Source organism: Saccoglossus kowalevskii, chromosome 15 (genome assembly GCF_978046115.1).
Source record: "Saccoglossus kowalevskii chromosome 15, keSacKowa6.1, whole genome shotgun sequence".
In the NCBI taxonomy this organism is placed as follows: Eukaryota; Metazoa; Hemichordata; class Enteropneusta; family Harrimaniidae; genus Saccoglossus; species Saccoglossus kowalevskii.
In genome coordinates, this window is record NC_140655.1 from 14,342,179 (window position 1) to 14,355,341 (window position 13,163).

At 43.7% G+C, this 13,163-nt stretch overlaps 1 protein-coding gene across 1 annotated transcript in view; it reads left to right on the forward strand.

The window, feature by feature from the left end:
* The window catches only part of LOC100370895 (neuralized-like protein 4), a 53,483-nt gene that overhangs the window by 30,231 nt on the left and 10,089 nt on the right, over positions 1–13,163 (forward strand). Inside the window, exons 20-24 of the mRNA XM_085490480.1 lie at positions 176–349; positions 956–1,114; positions 1,996–2,175; positions 3,144–3,222; positions 12,650–12,757. Coding sequence (XP_085346606.1) covers positions 176–349; positions 956–1,114; positions 1,996–2,175; positions 3,144–3,222; positions 12,650–12,757 — 700 coding nt within the window. The remainder of the gene's footprint in view (positions 1–175; positions 350–955; positions 1,115–1,995; positions 2,176–3,143; positions 3,223–12,649; positions 12,758–13,163) is intronic.

Here is a 13,163-nt window from a genome sequence, read left to right on the forward strand (position 1 = left end):
GTAGTATAGCAACCATTTAAAGTTGGTTGCTATGGATATACCGGTATTATTGTAGGGTGGGACCCCCACCACATACACACATAGTTATAACAATATTTTATGTTTAAACACAGAGCTTATAAGGTCTAGTTAACTTGTGTATGCAATCATGAATAAACATGTCATTGTGTTATAGGAAATAAATGGTCACATGGAGAGTGTACAGGAACCTGTATGTATAGAATTTCAAGAGAACCATGGCAAGAATATTCAATTATGCAATGGTAACCTAACAGCATGTCGTACTGCTAGTTATAACCAAGGTGTGGTTGTTAGCAGTAAACCTCTACCAATAATGCAACGATTTCAGGTTTGTCAATATTACTCTATTTAGGTCCTAGACACTGAGTGTCACTGTATTTACCTTGGCTGTAATGTGAATGAAAGGAAAGGTAAATAATGGGGAAAATGTAGGAATTTTTGTTGTTCCCATTGTAAACACAATTTTTTAGCTTTTATGTCAACTTGGCTTTCAAATTGATATTATATTTTGAGTGATCTTGGTCAGATTTGTTCATTTTGTGACAATGCCTTCAATTCCCTATTTTTAATGAATATTTTTGTCATTTTTGGTGAAATATGCTATTTTCGACTTTTCTAAAATGGCTAGCCCAATTAATTGCTTTGATATTTTATATGCAGACGCCTTGGGTGCACCTCAAACAGATATATTCGTTTCATAACAAGTTTAATTTTCTAATTTCAGTGTATATTTTTGGTGCAAAATGCTATTTTCAACTCTACAGCAAATCTCTATCAGCTGACAGTAACTAAAACAATTTTGATCTGATCAGTTTTAAGTTGGATATGTTGTTAAGTCTTTGTGTGCTTGCTGAGTGAGTTAAACAAGATTGTCTCTCATTGGCTACCTGATGTGAATGGATAACCATCCAGCCATTATATTTCTATTTTTCAGATCAGAATTGATCGTTTGAACTCCAGGTGGACATCATCACTACAGATTGGAGTTCTTGGCTTCTCACCAGAGAAACTCAATTTTCCACCCACTGCCAGTACTATAAAGCGATGTTGTTGGGTTGTCCAGAGTGACTCAGTCTTCCACAATGGTGTCAAGGTAGCGTTACGACAAACGATAATTTGTATTTTTGTTTTCAAAAATCATACATCATCAACCATTATTATTTGTATTTTAATGTCAAATAAATCAAAGCAAGGTCACATTTTTGGTGCTGCCATTTCTCATTGATAACAATATTAGAGATTGAATTGAGTTGTTGCGGTTGTCAGAGATTGCTGTTTTTATAAAAAACAATGTCTTGCCTCATCTTCAAAACTATTTTAAAGTGACACACGTTTTCTAAATAAGGACGACATCTGTACAGGTTTTCATTGGAAGCTAATTTCTACTGATGCTGGAGTTAGATATAAGGGTTATTACGAAGATATTGCAAAGTTTGTACAAAGGTAGTATGGTGATCATATTGACTGATGCGTGGCGACTCTGTGCTGCCTGAATGCATACTTTTTAGTATTCTCTTAATAACGTGATTACCGTATTATACATGTACCTATTTTGTCCTCATTTTTAAGTAATATTTGAATGATTCACCATACAACAAATGTAAATTTGGTTTATATGCATGCACTTTAGAGAGGACATGTCTCAGATTTGTTCATTTTGTGATGGTATCTTCAATTCCCTAATTTTGATGAATATTTTTAAAAGTGACATTTTCGACTTCTTGTTAAAAACCGCAAGTCCAATTGCTTTGATAATATACAAATAGGTACCTCTAGACCTCTCTCTGATTTGTTCATTTCCTAATGATATCTTCAGTTCTGTAATTGAAATGTGCATTGCTAACAGCGGAGCTATCTTAGCCGAGAGGCTGCTTGGTATTACATTTCATTGTAAAATTAAATTCTATTATTTTCAGTATTCGATGTACAATAATGTGTCATACTATAAATAGTTTATTTACCGGTATCTCACAGGTGAAAGAGAAGTTTGGTCCAAATTTAGATACTTTACAGATAGGTCATAAAGTTGGTATTATGCTGGACAATGACCACTCATTACATTATTATGTGAATGACGTTGATCAGGGTATGGCTGCCAAAAATATCCCTTTTGGTTCCTTTGCTGTGGTGGATCTCTACGGACAGTGTGAACAGGTATTTGAAATTTACTAGTCATCTATCAGCTTGTCACATATTGTAAAATGACTAATTATCACTGGGTTTAAATTTCGCTGATTTACCATTTCAGGCATATTTAGTGGGTTTTAAATTCACGGTTTTATCATTTAGATAATGTGTTCTATGCTCAATTTTACATATTCACTGGGTTTTCATTTCATTTAGCGCATTTTCCATTATAACAAGCCTGTCTATATTTGTCCGTAACTGAATTGGAGACATTACTATGTTGTGCAATAACATTGTCTGAGCAAGTTTTTTTTTTAATGTCAAACATTGCCAAAATTAATATTTTATGTAACTTATTTTGAGTATTTTGTGGTAACATTAGTTTTAGCAAGTCCTGTAAATTCAAAAAAGGAGGGATCTAATGGATCATATAGGAAACAACTTATTCTCTTAAGTTAATGAAAACTGCTTCACATAGAGTATTGATTTTGTATGATGACCTAAATTCAATCATTAAACATTCTGTGTGACATTTGAAGACATGATGGAAAATTTTTTCAATACAGTAGCTGCATTTATTACACATATTAACATGTCAAATGTTTCAAAGAAAATTTTGCTGACGTTACAACCGGAAAAGTCTGGCAAAAAACAATACTCTGAGATGAAAAACCTTCATAAATGTAGAAAAATGCAATTTATAGTTTACTTTTTCATTCCCTGGGTATTCATTCAACTATTCATAAGTGTTATGTTGTCCACCATCTTGATTCTCAAGCAAAGCATTGTGGGTAATTTATGAAACCATAGCTGCTATTTTAAAAAATGATTTCATCTATGAATTAAATTTCATCTGTAAATTGCATTCTCCTACATTTGAAGAGTTCTTTTATCTGGAAGCATTGTGTTGTTTGCGTGGATTTGCCCTTTACGAATGTATGGAGTAAAATTAGTATGTACATGTATGGGTGTGAATACTGTGTGTAATTTTACAGGTGACCATTGTGGCTGATGACTCGTCAATGGCTGCAAGTCTACCAGTTGAAGGGAGGGAAAAACAGGACATGGAGGATGGTAAGGATCTTTATAAATGCTTCCTTAAAGGGGAACCGCTCAATTCCTTGGATTGCACCAAGTGCTCATGGGAAATTAACTCTGCCTCTGTCCACTGAGTAAATGAATGCTTATCTTTCCCCCTGTACCGCTAATCCCACAAAACAACAACTGATATAAACATCCTAAGAACAGATTACAATTTGGTTGTTTAACATAGCAATTGAATTTCAAACAAATACAGAGCAGTCTTCATGTGCCATGATTTGAAACATCACGTGCTTGGTAATTTATACATCGTCGGAAAAATATGACGCGGAACTAATTCAAGTTGATGATGACCAACAAGAAAAGGCGGCAGTCCACCGGATACACACGACCAGATTGTTGCTAAACGGTCGCAAAGAAAATCCGCCGACAAGTTTATTTGTCTGTTTCCGTTGCGTTGGTCTATTGACGGTACTGATCTCGTATACAGTAAACCTGAGAACAAAACTTCCTGTGCATATTCTGTATACATACTGCTCCTCCAGACTGCTAATATAACAAGTCTGAAAACTGTATATTATAAGTACAGGTTATCAAAATCATTAGTGAAGAAAAGTCGCTGCGACATCACAGGCTTATCTTGTAACCTGTTTACGACACTCGTGTGGAAAATCAAAATGTACACGGGTGATACCGGCTTGTATCTCGTATGTATATGCTACGCATGAACGAAAACGATCTATTGTAAAAGATATGAATTGGAACTGCCTGTGACGTGTTGTTTGGGTGCTGTTTCGTCCGACAGTCAAATACAGAAACAAAAACTGATTTATTTTCTTATGCCAAGACCTGGTTGTTCATGCTTTTCAAGCATGGCGTATTTACTTCTTGTACTATGTGGTGTGTGCTGTGGAAACATTTGATTTTGTGGCTTTGAGCTGTCGAAGTATTTCGCGAAAAATAAAACAAAGGGTAACACCATACGAAGCAGTCAGGCCAATGTCTTGTTGATATCCGAAACTTGGAACCTCTAACCATGCTCTAACAGAACGGTTATTTCCTGCACACCTACCAGTATTACTCAACTACCATTTGCAGCTCATTGCAGACAGACACTTATTCACTGTACTCCTTCCTTTTTCCAGACTGTCCAAAAAGTTATACAAAAAGTTTCATCCCTTAGAAAACACAAGTCTTTGTCGTACGATCAAAAGAAAAATGTCCACATAGTAGTAACCAACATCGTTCTGGAGTTCCTAAAAAAAGTTTTTAAAAAACAAACACTGCATTGCTTAGTAGCAAATAATCACGGTAGCGCAATCCGACCATGCTACATTTCAAAATTATTATTATAACTCGATAGTGATTTTTAATAAAGTACAAAAAGTAATACTCGGTGATGCCAACGTGTTCAAATTACCATAACGGAGGAGATTTGCCATTTGAAGACTAATTTAACATTTTTACGGTGATAACAGCTAATTGTCGAAGCGAAGCTTTACCCATTCACGCTAACCACAATAAACATCGTAGTCTTGAATAGGCGTCAATGACTACGGTAAAATTCGTAAGATTGTGGGTCCGAAATTAAAACCATGCGAAGGATTTCTACTTCTACATTTAATTTATTGCACCTAACGTTATTGACATTGTTTACTGTCTTACATCGTCATGTCCCAGTGTTACCGATGGTTAGACATAGACAAACTACGTAATGATAATGCTGTTTGTAAACCAACAAGCTTTGTAGATTGAACAAACATCTAGGGGATTTACATTTCAGTTTACTCAAACTGTGATTGACAGGAATTTTGCATACATTAGCCACCATTTTAAACTCGTGATTTTCATTGGTCGCGACATGTTTCGACTGAAAATAACAACATTTATACATCAAAAGTCCAATCAGACGAGTTTAATCGCTAGCGTACATATTCATGCCCCCGTGGATATGTATTTGGAACCACAGCTTGATCTCCAAACATCGTAAATGGCACATTTCACGGAGCTCCTGCCACAATGTTAGCGGCTTGGTTCGGATTAGCATACTAATACGGTGACCATCTTGACCCTTATTTATAGTATCAGTTCCCCTTTAATCAACTGCATGTATTTTGGTTAACACTGTCTGCTAACTGAATATTGCAACATTTCATGAATGGGTATTCCTATAATACTGTAAATTACTTTATTTTCGCTTGGAATTTATTTTCTATATTTTCGCTGAAGGGATAATTCAGTGAAAATAAAATCCAGCGAATAAAAAATTTTTCTTGTATTTTGCACTGAAATCATCAGGAATCAGTGAAAATAAATTCCATACAAAACACACAAAAAATCTTTTCAGCGAAAATTAATTCCAGCTAAAATAAAGTATTTTACAGTAGTACACCTAATGCATGTTTGAAATGAGGTAATGGGACATTACTACGGTAGATTAGTATTCTTTAAGATACATTTTATTTCATTTCATTGGAGCAAATTGACTCTTTCAATAGAGTCAAAATACACACAGTATGAAATGCTGCCCGTCCCTGACGCCTCAAGGGTCAATGGCAATATTGTGGAAAAACTGGTATCCTGCCTGGAGGTCTGTCTCATTTGAGCAGCAGGGCTGTAGGTCAAGCAGGCTTATAGCAGGGTTGTAGGTCCAACAGGGTTATAGCAGGGGTGTAGGTCCAGCAGGGTTATAGCAGGGGTGTAGGTCCAGCAGGGTTATAACAGGGGTGTAGGTCCAGCAGGGGGTGTAGGTCCAGCAGGGTTATAGCAGGGGTGTAGGTCCAGCAGGGTTATAGCAGGGGTGTAGGTCCAGCAGGGTTATAGCAGGGGTGTAGGTCAAGCAGGGTTATAGCAGGGGTGTAGGTCCAGCAGGGTTATAGCAGGGGTGTAGGTCCAGCAGGGTTATAGCAGGGGTGTAGGTCCAGCAGGGTTATAGCAGGGGTGTAGGTCCAGCAGGGTTATAGCAGGGGTGTAGGTCAAGCAGGGTTATAGCAAGGGTGTAGGTCCAGCAGGGTTATAGCAGGGGTGTAGGTCCAGCAGGGTTATAGCAGGGGTGTAGGTCCAGCAGGGTTATAGCAGGGGTGTAGGTCCAGCAGGGTTATAGCAGGGGTGTAGGTCAAGCAGGGTTATAGCAGGGGTGTAGGTCCAGCAGGGTTATATCAGGGGTGTAGGTCCAGCAGGTTTATAGCAGGGGTGAAGGTCAAGCAGGGTTATAGCAGGGGTGTAGGTCAACCAGGGTTATAGCAGGGTTGTAGGTCAAGCAGGGTTATAGCAGGGGTGTAGGTCAAGCAGGGGTGTAGGTCAAGCAGGGTTATAGCTGGGGTGTAGGTCCAGCAGGGTTATATCAGGGGTGTAGGTCCAGCAGGGTTATAGCACGGGTGTAGGTCCAGCAGGGTTATAGCAGGGGTGTGGGTCCAGCAGGGTTATAGCAGGGGTGTAGGTCCAGCAGAGTTATAGCAGGGGTGTAGGTCAAGCAGGGTTATAGCAGGGGTGTAGGTCAAACAGGGTTATAGCAGGGGTGTAGGTCCAGCAGGGTTATAGCAGGGGTGTAGGTCCAGCAGGGTTATAGCAGGGGTGTAGGTCCAGCAGGGTTATAGCAGGGGTGTAGGTCAAGCAGGGTTATAGCAGGGGTGTAGGTCCAGCAGGGTTATAGCAGGGGTGTAGGTCCAGCAGGGTTATAGCAGGGGTGTAGGTCCAGCAGGGTTATAGCAGGGGTGTAGGTCAAGCAGGGTTATAGCAGGGGTGTAGGTCCAGCAGGGTTATAGCAGGGGTGTAGGTCCAGCAGGGTTATAGCAGGGGTGTAGGTCCAGCAGGGTTATAGCAGGGGTGTAGGTCCAGCAGGGTTATAGCAGGGGTGTAGGTCCAGCAGGGTTATAGCAGGGGTGTAGGTCCAGCAGGGTTATAGCAGGGGTGTAGGTCAAGCAGGGTTATAGCAGGGGTGTAGGTCCAGCAGGGTTATAGCAGGGGTGTAGGTCCAGCAGGGTTATAGCAGGGGTGTAGGTCCAGCAGGGTTATAGCAGGGGTGTAGGTCCAGCAGGGTTATAGCAGGGGTGTAGGTCAAGCAGGGTTATAGCAGGGGTGTAGGTCCAGCAGGGTTATAGCAGGGGTGTAGGTCCAGCAGGGTTATAGCAGGGGTGTAGGTCCAGCAGGGTTATAGCAGGGGTGTAGGTCCAGCAGGGTTATAGCAGGGGTGTAGGTCAAGCAGGGTTATAGCAGGGGTGTAGGTCCAGCAGGGTTATAGCAGGGGTGTAGGTCCAGCAGGGTTATAGCAGGGGTGTAGGACCAGCAGGGTTATAGCAGGGGTGTAGGTCCAGCAGGGTTATAGCAGGGGTGTAGGTCAAGCAGGGTTATAGCAGGGGTGTAGGTCCAGCAGGGTTATATCAGGGGTGTAGGTCCAGCAGGTTTATAGCAGGGGTGGAGGTCAAGCAGGGTTATAGCAGGGGTGGAGGTCAAGCAGGGTTATAGCAGGGTTGTAGGTCAAGCAGGGTAATAGCAGGGGTGTAGGTCAAGCAGGGGTGTAGGTCAAGCAGGGTTATAGCTGGGGTGTAGGTCCAGCAGGGTTATATCAGGGGTGTAGGTCCAGCAGGGTTATAGCAGGGGTGTAGGTCCAGCAGGGTTATAGCAGGGGTGTGGGTCCAGCAGGGTTATAGCAGGGGTGTAGGTCCAGCAGAGTTATAGCAGGGGTGTAGGTCAAGCAGGGTTATAGCAGGGGTGTAGGTCAAACAGGGTTATAGCAGGGGTGTAGGTCCAGCAGGGTTATAGCAGGGGTGTAGGTCCAGCAGGGTTATAGCAGGGGTGTAGGTCAAGCAGGGTTATAGCAGGGGTGTAGGTCCAGCAGGGTTATAGCAGGGGTGTAGGTCCAGCAGGGTTATAGCAGGGGTGTAGGTCCAGCAGGGTTATAGCAGGGGTGTAGGTCCAGCAGGGTTATAGCAGGGGTGTAGGTCAAGCAGGGTTATAGCAGGGGTGTAGGTCCAGCAGGGTTATAGCAGGGGTGTAGGTCCAGCAGGGTTATAGCAGGGGTGTAGGTCCAGCAGGGTTATAGCAGGGGTGTAGGTCCAGCAGGGTTATAGCAGGGGTGTAGGTCCAGCAGGGTTATAGCAGGGGTGTAGGTCCAGCAGGGTTATAGCAGGGGTGTAGGTCAAGCAGGGTTATAGCAGGGGTGTAGGTCCAGCAGGGTTATAGCAGGGGTGTAGGTCCAGCAGGGTTATAGCAGGGGTGTAGGTCCAGCAGGGTTATAGCAGGGGTGTAGGTCCAGCAGGGTTATAGCAGGGGTGTAGGTCAAGCAGGGTTATAGCAGGGGTGTAGGTCAAGCAGGGTTATAGCAGGGGTGTAGGTCCAGCAGGTTTATAGCAGGGGTGTAGGTCAAGCAGGGTTATAGCAGGGTTGTAGGTCAAGCAGGGTTATAGCAGGGTTGTAGGTCAAGCAGGGTTATAGCTGGGGTGTAGGTCCAGCAGGGTTATAGCTGGGGTGTAGGTCCAGCAGGGTTATAGCAGGGGTGTAGGTCCAGCAGGGTTATAGCAGGGGTGTAGGTCCAGCAGGGTTATAGCAGGGGTGTAGGTCCAGCAGGGTTATAGCAGGGGTGTAGGTCCAGCAGGGTTATAGCAGGGGTGTAGGTCCAGCAGGGTTATAGCAGGGGTGTAGGTCCAGCAGGGTTATAGCAGGGGTGTAGGTCCAGCAGGGTTATAGCAGGGGTGTAGGTCCAGCAGGGTTATAGCAGGGGTGTAGGTCCAGCAGGGTTATAGCAGGGGTGTAGGTCCAGCAGGGTTATAGCAGGGGTGTAGGTCCAGCAGGGTTATAGCAGGGGTGTAGGTCCAGCAGGGTTATAGCAGGGGTGTAGGTCCAGCAGGGTTATAGCAGTGGTGTAGGTCAAGCAGGGTTATAGCAGTGGTGTAGGTCCAGCAGGGTTATAGCAGGGGTGTAGGTCCAGCAGGGTTATAGCAGGGGTGTAGGTCCAGCAGGGTTATAGCAGGGGTGTAGGTCCAGCAGGGTTATAGCAGGGGTGTAGGTCCAGCAGGGTTATAGCAGGGGTGTAGGTCCAGCAGGGTTATAGCAGGGGTGTAGGTCAAGCAGGGTTATAGCAGGGGTGTAGGTCCAGCAGGGTTATAGCAGGGGTGTAGGTCCAGCAGGTTTATAGCAGGGGTGTAGGTCCAGCAGGTTTATAGCAGGGGTGAAGGTCAAGCAGGGTTATAGCAGGGGTGTAGGTCAAGCAGGGTTATAGCAGGGGTGTAGGTCAAGCAGGGTTATAGCAGGGTTGTAGGTCAAGCAGGGTTATAGCAGGGGTGTAGGTCAAGCAGGGTTATAGCTGGGGTGTAGGTCCAGCAGGGTTATATCAGGGGTGTAGGTCCAGCAGGGTTATAGCAGGGGTGTAGGTCCAGCAGGGTTATAGCAGGGGTGTGGGTCCAGCAGGGTTATAGCAGGGGTGTAGGTCCAGCAGGGTTATAGCAGGGGTGTAGGTCAAGCAGGGTTATAGCAGGGGTGTAGGTCAAACAGGGTTATAGCAGGGGTGTAGGTCCAGCAGGGTTATAGCAGGGGTGTAGGTCCAGCAGGGTTATAGCAGGGGTGTAGGTCCAGCAGGGTTATAGCAGGGGTGTGGGTCCAGCAGGGTTATAGCAGGGGTGTAGATCCAGCAGGGTTATAGCAGGGGTGTAGGTCAAGCAGGGTTATAGCAGGGGTGTAGGTCAAACAGGGTTATAGCAGGGGTGTAGGTCCAGCAGGGTTATAGCAGGGGTGTAGGTCCAGCAGGGTTATAGCAGGGGTGTAGGTCCAGCAGGGTTATAGCAGGGGTGTAGGTCAAGCAGGGTTATAGCAGGGGTGTAGGTCCAGCAGGGTTATAGCAGGGGTGTAGGTCCAGCAGGGTTATAGCAGGGGTGTAGGTCAAGCAGGGTTATAGCAGGGGTGTAGGTCCAGCAGGGTTATAGCAGGGGTGTAGGTCCAGCAGGGTTATAGCAGGGGTGTAGGTCCAGCAGGGTTATAGCAGGGGTGTAGGTCCAGCAGGGTTATAGCAGGGGTGTAGGTCCAGCAGGGTTATAGCAGGGGTGTAGGTCAAGCAGGGTTATAGCAGGGGTGTAGGTCAAGCAGGGTTATAGCAGGGGTGTAGGTCCAGCAGGGTTATAGCAGGGGTGTAGGTCCAGCAGGGTTATAGCAGGGATGTAGGTCAAGCAGGGTTATAGCAGGGGTGTAGGTCCAGCAGGGTTATAGCAGGGGTGTAGGTCCCACTGAAATAGCAGAGGTAGTAGGTCCCACTGGAATAGAAAGGGTGATATGTTCCACTGGAATAGCAGGGGTGGTAGGTCCCACTGGAATAGAAAGGGTGATAGGTTTCACTGGAATCACAGGGTTGGTAGGTTCCACTGCAATAGCAGGGGTGGTAGGTCCCACTGGAATAGTAGGGGTGGTAGGTCCCACTGGAATAGCAGGGGTGGTAGCTCTCACTGAAATAGCAGGGGTGGTAGGTCTCACTGAAATAGCAGGGGTAGTAGGTCCCACTGGAATAGAAAGGGTGATATGTTCCACTGGAATAGCAGGGGTGGTTGGTTCCACTGCAATAGCAGGCGTGGTAGGTCCCACTGGAATAGAAGGGGTGATATGTTCCACTGGAATAGCAGGGGTGGTTGGTTCCACTGCAATAGCAGGCGTGGTAGGTCCCACTGGAATAGTAGGGGTGGTAGGTCCCACTGGAATAGCAGGGGTGGTAGCTCTCACTGAAATAGCAGGGGTGGTAGGTCTCACTGAAATAGCAGGGGTAGTAGGTCCCACTGGAATAGAAAGGGTGATATGTTCCACTGGAATAGCAGGGGTGGTTGGTTCCACTGCAATAGCAGGCGTGGTAGGTCCCACTGGAATAGAAAGGGTGATAGGTTCCCCTGGAATAACAGGGGTGGTAGGTTCCACTGCAATAGCAGGGGTGGTAGGTCCCACTGGAATAGAAAGGGTGATAGGTTCCCCTGGAATAACAGGGGTGGTAGGTTCCACTGGAATAGTAGGGGTGGTAGGTCCCACTGGAATAGCAGGGGTGGTAGCTCTCACTGAAATAGCAGGGGTGGTAAGTCTCACTGGAATAGCAGGGGTAGTAGGTCCCACTGGAATAGAAAGGGTGATATGTTCCACTGGAATAGCAGGGGTGGTTGGTTCCACTGCAATAGCAGGCGTGGTAGGTCCCACTGGAATAGAAAGGGTGATAGGTTCCCCTGGAATAACAGGGGTGGTAGGTTCCACTGCAATAGCAGGGGTGGTAGGTCCCACTGGAATAGCAGGGGTGGTAGGCTCCACTGGAATAGCAGGGGTGGTAGGCTCCACTGGAATAGCAGGGATGGTAATGGGTCATGTGTTCTCAATTAATTTCAACTGAAGTGGCTGTAGTTGCTTTATTAGCACATTCTTCTATGTATATAACAGGTATATCTATTATTAAAATAAGTCATATTTTGATAACCCATCATACAATATATGCAATTATTATAATACATCTGTCACTGTAACGCCATAAATTGCAGCATTTCTATGATGTATCTTTAGAGGGAAAAGATGTATAATAATTATAATTATACGTTATTACCTGGTTCGAGGATACTGCAAAGTATGTACTCGGACAGTACACAGTTGCATCAACCTTCACTGTGTGTCAGTCGATACTCCCTCTGTCGTGCATACTATACAGTATCCTCATAATAACCTCATATTGTTAGTGTATGTGCTTTCCTTCTATATTAAAGTTGTGTTTCCAATAGAGAAATTATTGTGATCTGTTTGTATGAATACTTTTTTTCCAATATTCACACAAGTCTCTCGTGATTAATCTTTTCACCACTCACCCAAATTTTTCTTCACTTTTTTCTCATATTCTTCTGGAAATAAACCCTAATTTTTGGAACCAACAGCCAACATTTTAGTCAATTTACAATTTTTGTCCTAATTTTTGGAGCCAACAGCCAACATTTTAGTCAATTTACAATTTTTGTCCTAATTTTTGGAGCCAACAGCCAACATTTTAGTCAATTTACAATTTTTGTCCTAATTTTTGGAACCAACAGCCAACATTTTAGTCAATTTACAATTTTTGTCCTAATTTTTGGAACCAACAGCCAACATTTTAGTCAAATTACAATTGTTGTCCTAATTTTTGGAACCAACAGCCAACATTTTAGTCAATTTACAATTTTTGTCCTAATTTTTTGAAGGAAAGTGCAGACTATAAATGGAACTACTTTGTGAATTTGTGATGAAAAGAGGGAACTGGTGTTGAAAAGATTAAGTGCTTCTATAACTGTGAAAGTAATGTCATTCAAATTGACACTTTGTGTAGTCTTACGTCATTTAGAATATTATCTTACAGTAGTAAATCTTTCAAAAACATTTGCTTTGATTGCCTAAAGATAAAAAAGTATTAATGCGTCTCTTATATGTCACAAAATCATTTCACCATTAGAGGGAGCAATTTAAAAGGTTATGTCTGTGTTTCTAGGTTTGAAAGAAAGCGTATGTCCGACTCCACCACTCACAGATAATGTTATTAGGAACTGTGAATATCAGAATAGGTGTATAAGGTTTAAATCTACTATTGGATTGCCAGGTAAGTCTCTTTCCTACCCTTTAAATAATGGAATAGGCATAAAGCTCCTATTGGACTGCTAAGTAAGACTCTTCCTTACCCACTAAATAATGGAATAGGTGTAAAGCTACTATTGGATTGCTATGTAAGACTCTTCCCTACCACTAAATACAGTACTCATTTCGCCCAACCTCCCGCCCGCTTCCGGATTTCGATCGCTTTTTTTTCGCTCGCTTTGTTCAATTCGACCGCGCAATTTCCGCTTTTTTTTCGACCGCGCAAAACCGGAAGTATCCGCTCGCGCAATCGCTTGCTCGCTCGCTCGCCTGACAGCACAACCGCCCGCATTTACAGTTCATTACCTACTGTTTCATGTACAAGTGTATCATTTTTGTTTTTATGATGTTAAAATAAGAATAAATACAAT